The sequence below is a fragment of the Alligator sinensis genome, unplaced genomic scaffold (assembly GCF_000455745.1).
Source record: "Alligator sinensis unplaced genomic scaffold, ASM45574v1 scaffold9_1, whole genome shotgun sequence".
Lineage (NCBI taxonomy): Eukaryota > Metazoa > Chordata > Crocodylia > Alligatoridae > Alligator > Alligator sinensis.
The window spans coordinates 170,064-188,252 of record NW_005842304.1 but is presented as its reverse complement, the minus strand read 5'-3'; the positions used below and the strand labels follow the sequence as shown (position 1 = coordinate 188,252).

The 18,189-nt window shown below is 41.6% G+C and overlaps 1 protein-coding gene across 7 annotated transcripts in view; it reads left to right on the top strand.

The window, feature by feature from the left end:
* The window catches only part of LRRK2 (leucine rich repeat kinase 2), a 115,875-nt gene that overhangs the window by 31,509 nt on the left and 66,177 nt on the right, over window positions 1-18,189 (top strand). For 5 of the 7 annotated variants that reach the window (XM_025209714.1, XM_025209715.1, XM_014522115.2 and 2 more), the window contains 12 exons: window positions 567-673; window positions 1,871-2,000; window positions 3,554-3,678; window positions 6,689-6,822; window positions 8,040-8,184; window positions 8,310-8,449; window positions 10,450-10,578; window positions 10,675-10,848; window positions 15,216-15,474; window positions 15,741-15,929; window positions 17,267-17,385; window positions 17,942-18,011. In XM_025209714.1, the coding sequence (XP_025065499.1) occupies window positions 567-673; window positions 1,871-2,000; window positions 3,554-3,678; window positions 6,689-6,822; window positions 8,040-8,184; window positions 8,310-8,449; window positions 10,450-10,578; window positions 10,675-10,848; window positions 15,216-15,474; window positions 15,741-15,929; window positions 17,267-17,385; window positions 17,942-18,011 (1,721 nt within the window). Of the gene's footprint in view, window positions 1-566; window positions 674-1,870; window positions 2,001-2,033; window positions 2,271-3,553; window positions 3,679-6,688; window positions 6,823-8,039; window positions 8,185-8,309; window positions 8,450-10,449; window positions 10,579-10,674; window positions 10,849-15,215; window positions 15,475-15,740; window positions 15,930-17,266; window positions 17,386-17,941; window positions 18,012-18,189 lie in introns of those variants that run through there. The other 2 variants (XM_025209716.1, XM_025209718.1) reach the window with 2 other exon arrangements.

Below are 18,189 nucleotides of genomic sequence, written 5' to 3'. Positions count from 1 at the left end.
TCTGTCCCCCCTCCCCCTCCTTGTTAGGGTCTGACCCCACCCTGCTCTCCCCCCTGCCGGTTTGAGTCTGACCCCGCCCCCTCCAATCCCCCTTCAGGTCCAGCCCCACTACAGTGGAAAGGTTCCCACTCTTCCTCAGCTAGCCCCGCTGCTTTTTAAGTGCTCTACCCAATTTATTTATTTATTTATTTATTTATTTTCCTTTGTGGAGGTGGGGCAGAGGGAGCTGCCACACCGAAGGCTAAAGGAGGAGGTGGGGCCAACAGAGGGGCTCCTGCCTTTCCTCAGCTGGCCCCGCCACGTGTAAAGTGCTCGTGCCAAGTTATTTTTTTGCCATATGTGGAGGTGGGGCGGAGGGAGCTGCCACACTGGAGGCTGCAGGAGGAGGCAGGGCCGGCAGATGGGCTCCCGTTTTAACTCAGCTAGCCCCGCCCCTGGCCTGCGCAGCCATTTGGAGCATGCACAGTTGGGCAAAAGCGTTAGGGACAGACGGACTCAGCCTTTTATTATATTAAAATTATAAGGTAATCATTGTAATTTTCAGTAATTTATTTCTCTTGTGAAAGGTACCCAGCACACAGAGAAGTGATGCTAGCTATGCTGATGCATTCGACATCGAAAGAAGTGTTTCAGGCAGCTGCTAATACATTGGCAACTTTATCCAAACAAAATGGTAAGGGACTATGTTCACCTTCACTTTGAGACTTCAGTAGTGCATTATTACTGTAGTATTTTGGGATATTAAGAGTGTACTGTCATGTAATACTGTCACCCCTTTGGGTTGCGGAATACTTTTCTTTGTTTTTGATATTATACAATTGTATATTGTAACAAGTGTATTTCTTATTCTGATGCATCTGTTTTTAGCTACTGTTGATGGGAGACTTTTTTCGAATGATGAACCATTAGTTTATTTTAGCCAGCAAATACCAATTTTTAGAGAGTGAGGTGGACAGAGAAGAGAAGGTATCTTTCCATGTTTAATTTCCTCAGTCCCTGACCAAGTTTCAATTTCATCAAGACTGAAGTCATCTGAGCTATGATTATGGCTTTAATACTGCAGCCACTTACATGCTTGCTTAACTTTCAGATGTGATCAGGCCTCTTGACCTCAGTGGATCTACTCGCATACTGAAAGTTAGAAATGCATGTGTGTTTTCAGAATCATAGCTATAGTTTAGATCAGGGTAGTCCAACTTCCAAGTACTTGAGGGCCATATGCCCCACAGGTCTTGCCAATGGGGATCGCTGCTCCCCTTCTCTCTTTCCTGCCCCCACACCATGCGCGTGGCTTTCCTGGCCCTACCTTCATAAAGAAACTGAGTGATAAGCTCTGAACTCCATAATATACAGGAAGAGCACACACCAACTGCAGATGCTTCCTCAGCCTGACGAGAAGGGTATTTGTACCTGAAAGCTTGCAAAGAAGAGTTTTTCCAATTATTTGAGTTGGTCTAATAAAAGATATCAGATTCACCCAAAGAACCTTGTCTGCCTATGTCCTTAGACCAACATGGCTGCAACCTATACCCCTGAATTCCATAATAATAACTTGACATGGATAGACATAGGGAACATGTTTGCACTTATTAGGTACTTAAGCAATTATAAAATGTATAATTGTGCAAACACAAGTCTACTTTAGCCCCAAGTCCCAGTCTAGTATGTGATTGTGTATATGGAAGTTATTTGAAAATAGGTTTTGGAGAACCAATGCTCTTGCACACCTGTTGAACTTTTTTTCAGAAATATGAGTTGTCCTATTGAAAATTAACCAAAATTAAAGACATGCATCGGATATTTTCAGGATCTCAACCTAAATTATTATATACATGTTTGCTTATACACTATTTGTAATTTTGTGTTGTAGTTAGTATTAGAAAGGTTCTTTTGGCAAAAGGAATACACATGAACGTTTTGGACATAATGAAGAAATATTCGCATGCCCCTGAAGTTGCTGAGAGTGCCTGCAAAATGCTGAATCATGTTTTTGAAGGAAGGTAATATATTTTTATAGTCCTGTGATCTCTTCCAAGACTGAATAATGTGGGAATCCAGTTTTATAATTGTTTTAAATGTATAAAAATTGACAGCTAGAGTAAAATTAACTCCAGACCCAAGGTCTAGTCTATGTCCAAGCCTCATGGTCAAATGTACAGATGAGTAGCTACAGAGACAACTCACGAGGGTATCTGAATCTCCTGAACAGCAAGATCAGAATGGACCTTCTGGCCTGCCCTTAAACTACAGTAAATTCCATTTATTGTTGGGTAAATATTGAAATCTTTTTCTACAAATAACCATTCCATTTGTTAAAATAACTTTGATTGTGTTCCTATTTTTTATACTTAATTTCTGTGACTATTCTAACACATAAATTTATTGTCCAGTATGTTGCCTAAAATGCAAAATATTAGCAGGAAACAAATGTAAAACTCATAAACATAAGTATTCACATTAGGAACTTGATTCTAAGTTTGTATCTATAAGTTAAGGAACAGCAATATCCTATGGGACTTTTATACCAAGCTCTTCATGGATAAGAATGATTCAAAGACATTTTGTGGCAAATAATTTAAAGTACCAAATAAAGGGGCCTGATCTGCCTCTGCAGGAGGGAGGGTTGGGGGTTAGCCCAACCCCCATCTGGCAGCATGGGAAGGAGCATGGCCTGCCCCAATCCTGCTGTGTCGGGGTAAGGGGCACGGCCTGGCCCTAATCAAGCCATACAGGCTTTGGGAATTTGGCATTCGGGGAGGGGTGACAGTATTCATTGCCACTACTTCCTGTCCCCAATTTCCTGATGCCTGAGGAAGCCTGTGGGCTGAATGCCATGTCTTCATGGGCCAGATTTGTCCTGCAGGCCAGGAATTGAGCATCCCTGTTCTAAAGGAAACATTGCTACTGAAGAGTGAAAGAGGAATGAATGAATGAAGTGAATTGCAAGTCATCTAGGACAGCAGCCCTGACGTATTTAACAGCTAATTTTGCCATATTTAAAATAACAAGAAATACTTTCAAACAAATAAAGAAAATGTCCTTGAAAGTTAATTAGAGGCTCTTTGCTACCGATTGCTAATACCAAGCTAGAATTTTTTTTGTCTTAAAATATAAATGCAAATGTATTAGATTGTATTTGTAATCCATTCATTGACAACATATATAAATTATGAGGAAATGGAACTTAATGAGAACATGTATCCTTTCATGTATCTTGACCAGAGTCTAAACTGGTACATGTGAAATGTGCAGTTCAATCCCCAAGAATAAAATAACCTACCACAAGTATGTTACTATCCTGCACTACGTTAAAAACTTATTTCTGATTGTTCCAGGACAGAAATAGTTTCATGCTGAATTATAAAATAAGGTTAAAAGCAAAACAATGGATTTGCTAAATGGAAGAAAACTCCAGAGGAAGTTGTTTACTGTGAGATTGAGATTTACAGTATACAAAACTCCTACCACTTAATGCTGTTTAACAGAATAAACAAGCGTACAATTTAGAAAGACATTATTTTTATTAATTTTATAAATTATTATTTTTTCTCAGTTTCCTCCATCTGGATGTAATGACAGTTACTGCGTCAGAAGTTGTAAAAGCTATGAAGAAACATGAACAGTTGCCATCTGTTCAGCTGGAGGCATTTCGAGTCCTTTTACATTTTATGGTCACTGGTAAGTCATCAAAGGAAAACAGTTGACATAAGATTATTATACATCAAATGGGAGAAGTAAGAAGGCAATTTTTCATTGTTTCTTATTTCACGGTGCAACCTTCAGGTTGGACTTTTTCAGTGATTTTTATTTAGGTCTTAACATTGAAAAACTTTTGTGAATGAAAAGTTAGGAACAGAGGAAAAGGTAGAAAAAAGCTTGGAAGGCATTCACCATCTCAGGTTCTATTCATCACTGCTGGAACACTCTTGATTGTTCATCAACAATGATGAATTCGGGCCATTGCTGCTTACTGTGCCATTACTGATGGATTCAAGAAGTATGAATCCATTGCCATCATTTTGTACCTTAACCATAGATGATAATAGGCAGTAATAATGAACTTTCTGTCAAAATGGATTTACCAATATTGCTGTAGTACAGAGTCAAATAGAATATCATCACTAGCTTGTCTGCTAATATCAAGAAGTTGGGGGAACAACTTCAAGTTTTGAACTATATCAGCTCTTGCCTCCAGCAAACAAACAGCCAAACTGAATGATTAGGAAGATCTTGAGAAGACATTTCTTAAAGGCAATCTGCCAGCAGAAAATGTGTGTTCTCTTTTGTTCTTTGAGATCAGAAAAAGAAGGGTTGGACAAGGTTAGTAAAAGTTTTGAAAGTGTGTTTCCTGTTTGTCACCTTATTTTTAGTCTGTTTTTTCTGATTTTGCTGGTAGTCTCTTTAGAGTAGCAGCTTTTTAATCTTAATGGAAGATGAATTCAAGACAGCTTTCTGCATGTGCATATGTCACTTTAGTTAAATAAATATCAACAAAAACAAATATTTTTAAACAGTTTGATTAAAATGCAGGTGTCACGGCGGGGTCCTTCAGGAGGGCCGTGATCCCCTTAAGGCCCCCTCTCCGTGCCTGTTCAGCCCAAGGGCACCCTCTATTCTTGCCTGCCACGTCTTTGATCTTGAGTTAAGTTGGGAGGCTGCCTTACGTCTCCTAGGCACGGTTAGCTGGGACCTCCGTCCCCGTGTTCTCCCGGACCCACCAGGGGTCTCCCTGTACACTGGGTGCGTTCCAGGCACCCTAGCCTTATGGGCTACGCGTGGCTCCTACCAACCCCTATTACCACGCCCCAAGCCTTGCAGATGTACTGGATGTTGGTCTGTCAAAATACACGCCCGCTCCCCCGAGCCTCCTCTGTCATCTAGCCCACTCCCGGGCCTTCTCTAATATACGGCCCCTCACTGGGACTCTCGTCGAGCCCACTCTGGGCCTTCTCTAAAATAACCTAGCCCGCTACGGGCCTCCCTACCAAGTCTTTGGTCCTTTAGGCCCACCGCACGGCTACCCTCTCGTATCCAGGCTCACTGCACTGCTATCCCTTTTGCCGGGGACTACCGCAGCACCTTGCCTTTCTCCTGGGGAGTTGTACCACTAACCCCTTCCATCAGGGTCCACCGCAGCACCCTGCCCCTATCTGAGGGCTCTTGCCGTACTAGCCTACAACCGGGCTCGCTACGCCCGTCTCGGGCTTCTCAATAGTCCCCCTTCTCTGGGACTTGCTGTGCCCATGCTGGGCTCCTTAATAATGCCGCCCCTTCTCTGGGGCTGGGGTCTACGCACCCCGCAAGTTGCGCCCTTACTGGCGCCAGGGTCCCCTCACCGCTGGGGTTGCCCCTGAGAATACTGCGCCTTCCCAGGCGCTAGGGCCCCACACTTTGTGGGCCCTTATAAGTACGCTGTGCCCTCCTCAGGCACTGGGGCCCCTATGAGGCCTCCTCCAACCCCTTATAGCCTCACCCTTGCCACCGGTGTAATACAAACACTAACAAAACAAAACCCAAACTTCCTGGCTATAATCAAAACACAAGGCACTGGGCCATAACAACATAAGCCTCCTGGCTGTAATTCAACATCATTGCTCCAGCCTCTGGAGCTCTCGCGAGCTATACTTGTGATCAGGGTTCTCCCTATATCCTGGCCAAGGGAGCTCCTGCCTCTCCGGCTGCTAGCAGGGAACTGCTAGCCTGGCTTCAGCCCTGGGCTTTATAAAGGCCAGGCCCTGCCTCCTACAGGCAGCTGAATCTCATTAGTTTCCCCAGCAACCCACAGCTGTACTCCCTAATCGCTGCTAGGGCTCCTTAGGCACTGCCAGAGCTTTTCCTCTGGCAATTTTTCCCTCTTTAGGAGCGGGGTAGCGAGGTGCCCCGCGACAGCAGGTTATTTATATTAACTCAGATTTCAGTTTCTTTTCACTTGTGTTATAGTGTTCTTATTTCTCCATTCAATAAACAGGATATTTAATATGTGAAGTATTTACTATAGGAAGAGAAGCAAGAGAAAATGTCTTTTGCTAAAATGCTGGGAGTGTTTGTATAGCATAATGAAGTAATAACGGACACATTTTTTTTTCATTTCCACATAATCATAGTTGGAATTTGAAGCATAACATGTGAAGAAAAGGCCATTTATAAGACAAAATAATCAGTAGAAACTTGAATACAGAAGGGTCCTTGAAACAATCTCAAAGTACTTTCTGTAGTGCTACTTGGTCATGAGTGCTGAAATCTCCAGAAGTGAAATGTGTACTCTTTTATGTGTACTCACCTTCCACTGATGTTGTCTATGGGTATGATTTGGTTTCTAATGTGCTGCTAGGAAGAAAAGGATTTATTTCTAGTCTTTTCCTTTCAAAAATATCCAAAAGAAGGAGGCATTTTGAATTAGGTAGTAGGGCTACTGAGGAACATAGAGCTCAAATAAGTAATTTCTTGCAGTGTATCACAACCAACATTCATTGCCATACTAATTAATTTACAGTAAGTGGCAACATGACGAAACTGTGAGTGCTAACACTAGGTTCTTAGTCCAGTGTAAATGTGGAGTAACTCAAGTCAGTATTGTTAAATGGTTGTGAATGCAAAAACAGAATTAAGCATTATGAGTTATTTGTAAATAACCGCAGAAGTTTAATTAAAACTGTTTTCCTGAAAAACATTTCTCTTTGTGTTATAGGTACAGTGCAAGAACAGCCAAACACTCCATTCAGAGCTGTGGGAGGTGCTGACCTGGATCTTACTTTAAAAGTAATTAAAAACCAGTGTTTGCTGGAAGGGACTCACACACTGGTGCTTGATGCTTTGAACAGGGTATGGTTAAAGTCTTCATCCTGTTTAAATTTAGTCTGTGCATTATAGTTGTGGGTGTTGTTTATTGCTTTGAGTACAGTAAAGTGATTTTCTTACTGATTTCATAAACAAGATGAAATAAATTAACTCTCATCTCTGTGTCCAGCTGCATTTATTTTTTTTCTTACTCTGCTGTGTTCTGAAATGTGTCAAAAAGTTCATCTTTGCAGTTATTCTAAAAATAATTCAAAAGAAATCATTAGAAAACTTGTGGTATTCTTTACACAGCTCTGTTGAATTTTTTATGGAATGGATGATGTTTTGTAAATTTAAAGACCATCTTATCCAGGCCCTGTGTAAGCTAAAATTTAAAGTAGTTTGAACAGAATATCCAGCAGCAGTTCATTAATGTGGTTTACTAGAAAACAGATTTCTTGTTGCCAATGGAAACTTTTTTTGGCTCCCTCCCTCCACCCCACCCCTTTATCCTTGCTATTGGGAAGGGTGGGCTCATTATAATGCCTTAACGGGAAACTTTGAGAACAAGAGGCCTGCAAGCGTATTCTAGCTGAGCGGGGAGAAAACAAAGCAGCTGACTCCTTACTGCAGTAAAATAGCAATTCTGATAAAGATGCTGAATTTTGAGGCACATCAGTAAAATGGCAAATCTGATAGCCACAGATTTTATCAGAATCCACAGGGCTTTGGAACACCTGAAGTTCCCTTTCATAATTTAGTCTTTAGACTACAAATGAAAAAAAAGGAAATAGAGAAGACCAGTCATCAATTGGTCACTTAGCTGAAAAAGAGATGTTTTAATAGCTTATGTGTATACTAGGCCTTGCCCAAAATATTCTGACAGTCTTACAAGTTTGTTATCTGCTTGTCTCATATTTTACAGAACTCTTTATTTATACTTTTTAATGTCTTAAATAACAGGTCTGCTTTAGGGTGGGGTTTTTTAATTTTCTTCTAGCTGAATAGCTTCTGAGCAAACTTCCTTAAAAAAGCACTCGTGAAAAAAAATTCAAGCATGGAAAATTTCAGCTTAAAAGACAAAAATTTTAAAGAAGGGAGTTATAATAGAGAGGTTTGAATATTTAATTCCAGTAATTGCTGTCAGATCAGCTATAATTTCACAGCTGTTGGAAATAGGAATCATAAGCAACTCTCCTTATACCATTGAATATCAGAGAAAAGACTGTGATCACCTTATTTTATATTCATTTCTCTTTTAGTTTATTGGGAATCCTGCTATTCAGAGATGTGGACTAAAAATACTTTCATCTGTAGCAGAATGCTCTGGTGCATTAGAAATTTTATCCCAGCAAGGTGCTACAGATACTATACTTCACACACTACAGATGTATCCAGATGATCAAGGTATATAGGAAGATCTTTTTTACGTAAACCTGAATCTTAACCTGTGTAAGTTTACAGCATATTTGTGTACTACATACTTGTCTCTCTGAGGATCAGTAATTAACTAAATCGATCTTTTTTTCTAGAAATACAGTGTTTGGGTTTGAGTCTTCTAGGATCTTTGATTACAAGAAAGAGTTTGTGTATCGCTACTATGCATGTGCTGGCAACAGTTCTGGTTTCTAGTTTACGGAGGTTTAACGAAGTCACCGAAATACAGATGCACGTATGTGGTATCTATTACTGCAAAGATAATGAATGAAAGAAGTGTGTACATGGGAACAGTTTTATTTTTTTTAAATCACCGGAATTGTAGATCTTTATTTGAAATACCTGTTTTTTATTTTATTATGATAGCAAAGCAGACAAACTCTTAGCAGTATCTTGAGGTTGTTATAGTGATGCATGTTTCAGTGATGCAGGTTGTTATAGTGAAAGCATGAATTCAGTCCAGAACTGTGCAACTACAAGTTTTAATGTTGATCTAAATCTGTACCATCTGCAAAACAGAGTAAAAATCCCTTGATAACCATCTGTCAGTCAGCCTTCTAATCTGTTACCATTTTATAAAGTGCCCATCATTGTGGTACCTGAGTGTGTTTTATGAAAGTAAACATGAAAGCATCTGTTTTCTAGCCCTACCTGCTGCAAAAAGATTACAGTTATTGTAAAGATGTTTTAACTATAAATATAGATGGTTGTCTGAGAGAAAGCTATTGTGAGAATGATGTATTGAAAGGGTTGGGTGGTTTCACACACGGTTTTGAACACGGTGATGATAAAACTCTTTATTCCATCTGGCAGTGAGTTCTGTAGCTCCTATGCAAGTGTTGGTGTAGTGTTGGAGTTGGTGTGGCTCCCATGAAAGTTCTGCCTCTTGCAGATATGAGGCTTTCCCTGTTTGTCATTAGCTAAATATTTCTCATGGAGCAAAATTATCATGTGAGGTCACTCTTTTGTGAGAGTTCCAGTACTTTAGTTTCAGCCCACACTGGAAATATCATAAGTATGGCCTCTCCCTCACAAACTCCCTTTTTTCATTTCAAGCTTAGTTTAGTGATCAGCATAGAGACAGATGATTCAGTCTCAATGTGTTTGGGACAAATGTTCTTATACTTAGTCTGTGTCATCCATTTCTGACTTATTGCATCAGATTTTACTTTTGCAATCTGCAGGGTTTTTCTCATTGGTTTTTAAATTCACCCTCAGTATTTTTAACAAACTTTTTTTTTTTAACATTATAGTGCAACCATGCTAAGACAGGGCATTGTCCCCTTCACTCATTTGCTTTGTGTGGCAAGTGTTCTGCGCAAATTAATAGGAGGCAGCTGGCAGTTTTTGAACATTGGAATATTATTTTGTCTGACCCTTGCACAGTGTATACAGAAGAAAAGGGAGAGGTTTTGTGACTTCCTTCTCTCATGTGTTCATGCCAGAGCCAGAAATGGTTTGGCCGTATGCCACCATGCACAATCTGACTCCATGAATGCATGTATAGCTCTGTTCATGCTGAGAATTGATTCAGGTCCTGTTTTGTTTTCTTCTCTTGGAATCATAGTCTAGATCAGTGGTTCTTAGCCTTTCTAGACTCCCAGGCAGCCCTTTATAACTCTTGTGAATTGAGCAGCACCCCATTTCAAAAACTAATTTACAGGGTTTCCCTCCTTGCAGAGAGAAGTTGGGACCAGCTAGGCAGGGAGAGCTCAAGCCTATCTTTATCTGCTTACCTTCTCATACCTGAATCTTGAGTCTGCCTTTATATGCTTATCTCCTCACACCTTGCTTACCTCTTCACAATTCTTGCAGCACCTTAGTTAAGAATCACTGGTTTAGGTAATCTGGAAATTAAGACTTTTACAGAAATAAATTTTCAGTTAATTAAAATGTTGGGCCTAAGATGTTGATAATATTTCATTTATTTATTTTACCTAAAGTTACATGGCTTTGCTTTATAACAGTAGATGTGATATTCATTACCCTGGAGTAGGTCTGGAGCTGGCTTTTCAAAATGTCACCAAATAACTACCACTTGTTTATATAAATGGGTCATCAGAATAAGACTAAACATACTGGGTACTCAGGCCTTCTACTACGCATTTGTCCATTTTGCAGTCCCATGTGTGTGCATGTTTTAAAACTGAAACAGAGGTATACTGATGGGATTTGTCTGTTTTGTCTACCTTTAATTTTTTTGTTGCTGTTCACATCATTTTACTATCTTTGTAGGGTTTTCGCACAGTCTTGACAATACTTGACTTGTCACCTTGTTTTGCTAAGCTGCTGATACATGAATCATTTGACACAGTAATTTTCTATCAGATGTCCATGTTTTTCACTGAACAGAGAAATCAACAGGTATCTTCTCTCTATTGTTTACAAGTCCATGTCCATTTATTCTGCACCATTCTGAAGTGTGCTACCCTAATTTCTATTATTTTTCTCCCTATTTAGTGTCAAAGCCTGTGTTGTAAGTGCTTTGCCAAACTAGCGGACAGTGATGATATTAAAAACGTGATGCTGGAGAAAGCATGCACGGAGTGCAATAATAGCATTATGGCCGAATGTTTACTTTTACTGGGTGCTGATGCTAATAAGAAGACAAAGACAAACTCTTTAATTTATCAGGTAAGCACATGAATATAGAAAGGATTGCACACTGTTGAAATGTGTTGCTGTTTGGATTCTAAATTGTACGTGGGTATATCAGCCTGCTTCTAACTATGACAGTTGTTTGCTGCAATCCAGCAATTCCCTGAACATCCCTTAATGAAAGCTGAGTTCTGTCACTCTGTGGCTTTGGGCAAATGTCATTGAAATGAACAAAAAGGCAACCATTGATTCCCTTGTTAGGAAGACTTTCAATATGTAAGGGGCTTGGGTGCAATTGTCACATACACCTTCCAGAACTCCAGGCTGATAGAAATCCCATCACATCTTTTACCATTTCTTCCTTTATACTGTTTTTTCTGATAACTACAGTACATTTAATAATAATTTCCTAACACTGAATATAAAACATGCTGGGGCTGTAACAAGCATATCTTGTTATTCACAACTATTTTTTGGCAAATAATCTTCACGTACTGTTTTGCAGTGATTCATACATTGAAGCATCAGGGGAAATATTTCATAAACCGAAGCAGAACAAAGACTTTTCTGTTTCTAAAATGTCTGCATGTGTGTGTGAATTACAAGAGCTTTTTTAAACTTGAAACTGGTCGAGTAAAAGATGATTGGGATATGTTTAATTTTAATAAAAATTTCAAAACACTGTTTTTTTTGATGTGTGATTGACTGAAGCTCACTAACCCACTGCAGTGTCCACTGAACAGGACCGATATTTAGAAGGCATGAGTTAATATCCAAACTGGAATTTATGGACACATTTATGTGCACCAAGTAGTTCAGAGAAGAATTATGCCTCTCAGTCAGTGCTCTCCCTGGATTAGTGCTCCTTTCCTCTGGGTTGTGCTTAAAGATGTGGCGCAGCCCTACAGCCTAATCTACACTCGGTTGTTGTGATGATTTAATTATTTTGATATGGGTTGTAACTATCAGTATAATGGACATACTGATGCATTAACCGAAATTTTAAAAATTGTTTTGAATGTTCAAGCTAAATACCATTCACTGCAGTGACAGTGATAGGGAACATGGAAGGAGTATAGCTGACTAAAGCCTTTAAGACTAATAAGTACAGTCAAAAAACCTGAGGCTGAATCAGTTCAGTCGTCACAGGTTAGTCTAAACTACATAGATTGAACCGATAAGTAAGTGAATAGACAGTCACTTTTGATTCCGGAAATGCAGCCACATGCCTGCAGTGGCCCAAACCACAAGCCAGGAGGTGCTAGAGCATGCTTCCCTGCTCAGCTGGTGCAGACATCTTGGGCCAAGGTTAGTCTACCCACTCTACGAGGTGGAGCTTTGCAGGGTGGGGGGAAGGGGTGTGTCACAGCCTGGGGTCCTGGGGAATGGCCATGATCTCCCCAAGACCCCCTTACTGTGCCAAGTGGGCCCAATGGGCCCCCTCGATCCTCGCCTGCCACGTCTTTGATGACAAAATATATAGTTGGGAGGCTGCCTTTCATGCCCTCTTGGTCACGGTTAGCTGTACCCTCAGACCCCGTGCCTTCCCGGACCCCTGGTAGGTCCTGCTCCAAGATAGATGGTACCACAGTTGTTTCGGGGCACCCTAGCCTTATGGGCTATGCATGGCTCCAGCCTCCCTTTACTACGCCCCAAGCCTCACAGATGGAATTGACGTTGTTCGGTCACGGCCTTGTTATAATGTGGCCCCCTTGTCCTGTCTGGGCCCTGCGCTGCCCTATCTGGCTCTGCGCCCTCTCTGGGGCTTCTCCAAAGTGCTGCCCCCTTCTCTGGGGCTCACCACACCCACGCTGGGGCTTCTTAATAGCGTTCCCTCTCTGGGGCTTCTTAACTGCTCCCTTTCTGGGGCTGGGGTCAGTGCACCCCAACTGCTGAGCCCGCGCTGGTGCCAGGGCCCCCACACTGCTGTGGATCCCCTATGAGGCCTCCTCCAACCCTTAATAGCCTCACCCAAACCACCGGTCTTAAACAGTAAACAAAACACAAGCCCCTCGGCTATAACATAAACTGGAGCCACCCAGCTACAACCACATTACTCCAAACACCCCAGGGATGCTCCATCCTTTACCGGGCTTGGGCTGTACGTGCGGGCAGGCCTCTCTGCTCAGCTTTGCTCAGGAAGAGCTCCTTCCTCCCTGGCTGCTGGCAGGGAACTGTCAGCCTGGCCTCAGCCCTGGGGTTTATATGTGCCAGGCCCGGCCCTCTCAGCTGACCGCTGGCAGGTGTGGGTACTAACTACCCTGGTTGCCCTGGTGATCAACAGCTGGGCTCCTTACTCACTGTTAGGACTCTTTTCCTAGCAGTTTTTTTCCTTCTTAGGAGCAGGGCACCTAAGTGCTCTGCGACAGGGTGCAAACTAGGGCTGTGCAAAGCTTCAATCACTGATTCGATTCGGAGGAGACTCGGCCCAATTCAGGGGCCAAATCTCCACATCTGAATCGACTCGGGCAACCCATTAAAAGCTCCAAGTCAATTTGAAGCATCCGAATAGTTTCAGAAAAGATTCGGATTGACCAGGGAGGGGCAGGCACAGCTGGGCAGCAGCAGGTTCTCCTGTGGTTCCTCCAGCTGTGCCTGCCTCTCCCTGGGTTGGGGGAGCTGCAGGGGAAGCCCCCATGGCTGCTGTACCCAGCCCCAGCCTCCCGGGACTTAAAAAAAAGCTCCATACTCACTGGCTGCAGCAGTCACCTGGAGCCCGGCAGCACTCAGCCCCAGTGGCCCCAGCTCCAAGACAGTATGCAACGCCCTGCCGAGCCGTGCTGCACCCATGCCATGGGGCAGCTGCCATGCGGGTGCCTAATGATGGGGGGGGGGCGATCCCCACTGCCCTGCACTGCACGGGGGGCTCTGCCATGAGCACCCAGAGGCCCTGATGGCCACTGCTGCAGCCAGAGTGTGCAAGGCTTTTTTTTTTTTTTTAAGTGCCAGGAAGCAGGGGCTGGGCAGGGTAGCCATCGGGGCTTCCCCTGTGGCTCCCCCTGCCCGGGGAGAGTCAGGCACAGCTGGATGAGCTGTGGGAGAATATGCCTGCCTCTCCCCGGCCAATCCAAATCATGAATCTCTCTGAATCTTTCAAAGCCGATTCAGCCGAATCGAATGGGGATGGTGATTCAATTCACTGAATTGAATCACTGTCCTCCGAATTGGCTAAATCTGAATTGAATACTTCCCTATTCACACAGGCCTAGTACAGACCATCCTGGGATGCTGCGGGGCTGTGAGTTAACTTGAATCTGTAGCAGTTCTGGGACAAGTTCAATAAGCCTATTTAACCTAAACCTAAGTCTGATACTGCATCCATCCAGGTTTATCTTAAACTGGTTTTGGGCATTTTTAAAGTGGTTTACGTGCACTGAACTTCCATTGTGTTACAGATTTGAACTGGTTTCTGATTGATTTATGTAATGTTTTTGTCCCTAGCCTAAGTACCATATGCCAGGCAGTTTTCATTGGTATAAATCAGAGATGTCAGACATATGGCCCACAGGCTGGATCTGGTCTACAGAGCCCAGTCACCTAACCCACAGACTTTTGCCCCAACTCTGACTGTGATGGGGTACCTTCCTGTGGTGGCAGCCAAGTACCTAGGTGAGAATCACAGTGCTGGGGCCCCAGCAACACTGTGGGAACATACCCAGCACTGCATCTTGTTCCCACAGCTGCAGCCAGGCACCCGCAATACTGAGCTTGTTCTTGTGGTGCTACTCGGGGTCTAGCACTGTGACTCTCTCTCACTTGGCTGGCAAGCACCTGGGAGACAGCATCAGTACTGGAGCCCTGGCAGCACTGTAAGAAAAAACATAGCACTGTGGCTTGTTTGTATGGCAACAGCCAAGCCCCCAGTATGCTAAGCTTCTCCAGCTGGGTTCCCAACCAGCTGGAGCAGGTGTCACATGCTGTGCCCATTCCAAACTGGCCACATACAGCACCACATGTGATTTAGTCCCCAACAAGCCAGAAGCGCTGCATGCACAGGATCCAGCATGCAGGGGGAGGGTGTCCATGGGCCCATCCAGCCTGAGGGGCTGGCCCTGCATCATCTATATGGCCTGTGGGACCAGATAACTTTAAAACACCTGATATAAACCACCATTTATATGAATCATGGCAGAAAATTTGAATTACACATATAAGAGAGTTGTTTTAAATTTTGGAGGTGTGTCATTGTACATCTGGGTTAAAGCCATCCAGGAGCCTTGGATAATGGAAATTGACATTCATATTTCTTAGGCAGGTTTAGAAATCTCAGTTGTGGTGTTTAGGAAATTGTCATTTTATGGTTCATGAGGGGATACCACGCCAAGAGGTAGCATGAAGTAAAAACTGAAACCACCCTCTTACCATACTCTGAACTGCTTCATATGTGCTTTTTTTGATAATAGGTTTGTGAGAGAGGAAGCAATTCTAAATTGGTTGAGCTCTTACTCAATAGTGGTGCTCGAGAGCAAGATGTCCGGAGTGCTTTGACAATCAGCATAAAAAAAGGCGATAGCCAAATCATCAGCTTGCTCTTAAGGAAGCTTAGCCTGGATATAGCAAATAGCAGTATCTGTCTTGGAGGATACAGCATTGGGAAAATTGAGCCTTCCTGGCTAATTCCTTTGTTCCCAGATAAACCTGCTCCTTTAAGAAAACAAACAAGTAAGTGTTCATAAAATTCGTAATAACTTTCAAAATTCTAACAGTGCCTAAGAGTATTATAAAAACCTCCAGAAAGATATTTAAAATTGAAGCACAGGTAATTTGGGGTCAGATATTTAGCCCTTATAAATCTGTATAGCTTCCATTGTTTCTAGGATGCTCCCTAATCTTTAAAAATAAAAAACAAAGCCTTTTTTTAGTAGTTTTAAATCTTTGTGAATGCACTGAAAAATGGATTATCTGTTGGTTTTCTTTTACACTGTTAGATGCAGGTTCTTCATTGGCACGAATGGTACTCGGATACCAAATGAAGAGTTTTTCAGAGTACAAATCAAGATCCTATTCTGATGTGACTTTTTGTGATGATCCACTGGATAAATCTTATGATTGGACCTTCCTTCCTGACCCATTAGTGGACAATGTTTTTCGCTTGAGTGATGATCTTGATAGTGAAGGTACATTTATTCTAGGAATTTTGTCTTTCCTATACAATGCTGATCTGCAGTATGGCTTCAGGTTCAAGAAAATCAGTTTAATAACTGTTGGACTAACCAGTAAAAACAAACAAACCATTTTTTCCTTGCAATAAAATGCTTTCTATGTAAAACATTAGGATATTTATCTACAATTTTGTTTATAGTATATGTGGAAAATAGTTTTTGATAAATAAATATGCATATTCATTTATACAGGTTCAACAAAATAAAATTAAAGGTCTGTATTAACTTATCCACTCTCAAACCTATTATCCAAACTCAAACCTTGTGTGAATCCATGTGCTTTCACACAAGTCCAGGTGTCTATCTGATCTCTTATAAAGAAAATGTACATTTTATGACTACAACTCAAATTCTTTCCCAACAGCAAAAAAAAAATGTAATATTTGTAAATAGTTTTAAAACAGCATTTCTGCATTTAATGGCAGTAGTATCTTAAAATTAGCTAGATGTTATTTAGTTTGCTGTTCTTACACAGCCTGGATTTTGAGCTGTTTGTTTGCTGCCCCTACAGCCGTGGAGCTAAGCACTGGGCTTTGTGCAGCTCCATGGCTCTGCAGGAAGCCCTGTAGGCAGCCTGGCAGCAGCCCAGGAAGCAGGCTCTGCCCAAGAAAAGTAGCGAACCTGATCTCCCCCCCTTCCCTTCCCCAGAGCCTGCCTGCCTGAGCTGCCTGGGGGCCCAATGCTTTCCTCCACGGCTGCAGTGCCCAGTTTTCCTCCTGCCCAGGCATGGGGTCGGACTTGAAGATCTACAAGGTCCCTTCCGCCCCTACTTCTATGATTCTATGATAAGAACATAAGAGGAGTCTACAAAAGAGGGCTAGAACTGCCAGAGGGTGGAGAGGGAATTGTAGATTGCCCAGCAGCAGCCATCACAGTGTTAGAGCAAGTGATTCTAAGGAAATCTGAAGCCACAGGTCTGAAATTCCCTTCAGGAGCCTATTTGCTGTCTGCATAGCTCAGATCTCCCTTGCTTTGGAAGCATAGGGGTATATTTAAAAAAAGTAAATTATCACAGCTCTGAATTTATGAAAATTATATTATCATGAGTACAAAAATGCCAGAAATCTGAAATTTGTGTCTGGTACTCATTAACTGTGTATAGTACCTATATTCTAGGGTATAGTAACATTCTCAACATACTGCACATTGGATTAGCTAATCCTGTTACTGTTAATGTGCCTGAAATGTACAGCTACAGTGTATATGTCTGTACCTCTGTTACGTGGTTGAAATAGGCTTAAATTTTGGCAGGTTGTCTTATTTTTTGTTTTTGTTTTCCTATTTTGTAACAGAGAGTGAAAGTTCATTTCGTATGAAAAAGAAATCCAATTCCATTGCGGTTGCTGACCTGTACAGAGATACAGCCTTACAAAGATATTCTCCTACTTTGCAAAGACATTCTAACTCTGTGGTAAGCCAAGTTACTATCTACTATATAGCTATCTAAATCCATTGTGTTTGGAAAACTGTATTGGGAAATGGGATGGAAAACTGTATTGGGAAATGACAGGTTATGACCATAAATGTTCTCCTCTCGCTTTCACTGTTTCGAAATATCTTATGAAAGTGATCCATAGCTGTACAGGGACTACACACATTCAGATTGCTGCAACTGATAAGATTTTATTTCAGGAAACTTTTATGAACAAATATAAATAAGCTATTTTGAGAACTGTTTAAACAAGTGCAGAAACAGATTTTTAGTTAAGCTGCCACATAAAAATAGTGTGTTAATTAAATTATATTTAAAATGTATTAGTGTTTTAAATTTTGTGGTACTACAATTTAAGAAACACCAGTAGTAAATTTTCTGTTAGATTCCTAATGTAAAAAATTATCCACTTTTTTGTTGCATCCTACATGATGTGCAAATCACTATAGAAAGAAAACTAACTACATTCACATAGTTTTCAAGATATACAAATATTCACACCTTTCACTTGTAATTCTGTTCTGGAATTTTCCAGGGACCTGGTTCAGACTATGAACCACACGTGAAGCAAAGGAAAAAACTACTCTCTTCAGAAGAATCTCTCAGTAAGCCACCAAAATTTATTGTCTAATAAAGTTATCATTTTTAACAGTACTTGGAGATGGCTACAGTCTGTTGAAGGTTTTAGTTGCATTAAATGCTCATTTATAAAGATTGCTCCTAATTTAACAAAGCATACAAATATTGCATACACAGTGAACTACTTTCTTTTGGGCTTCACAT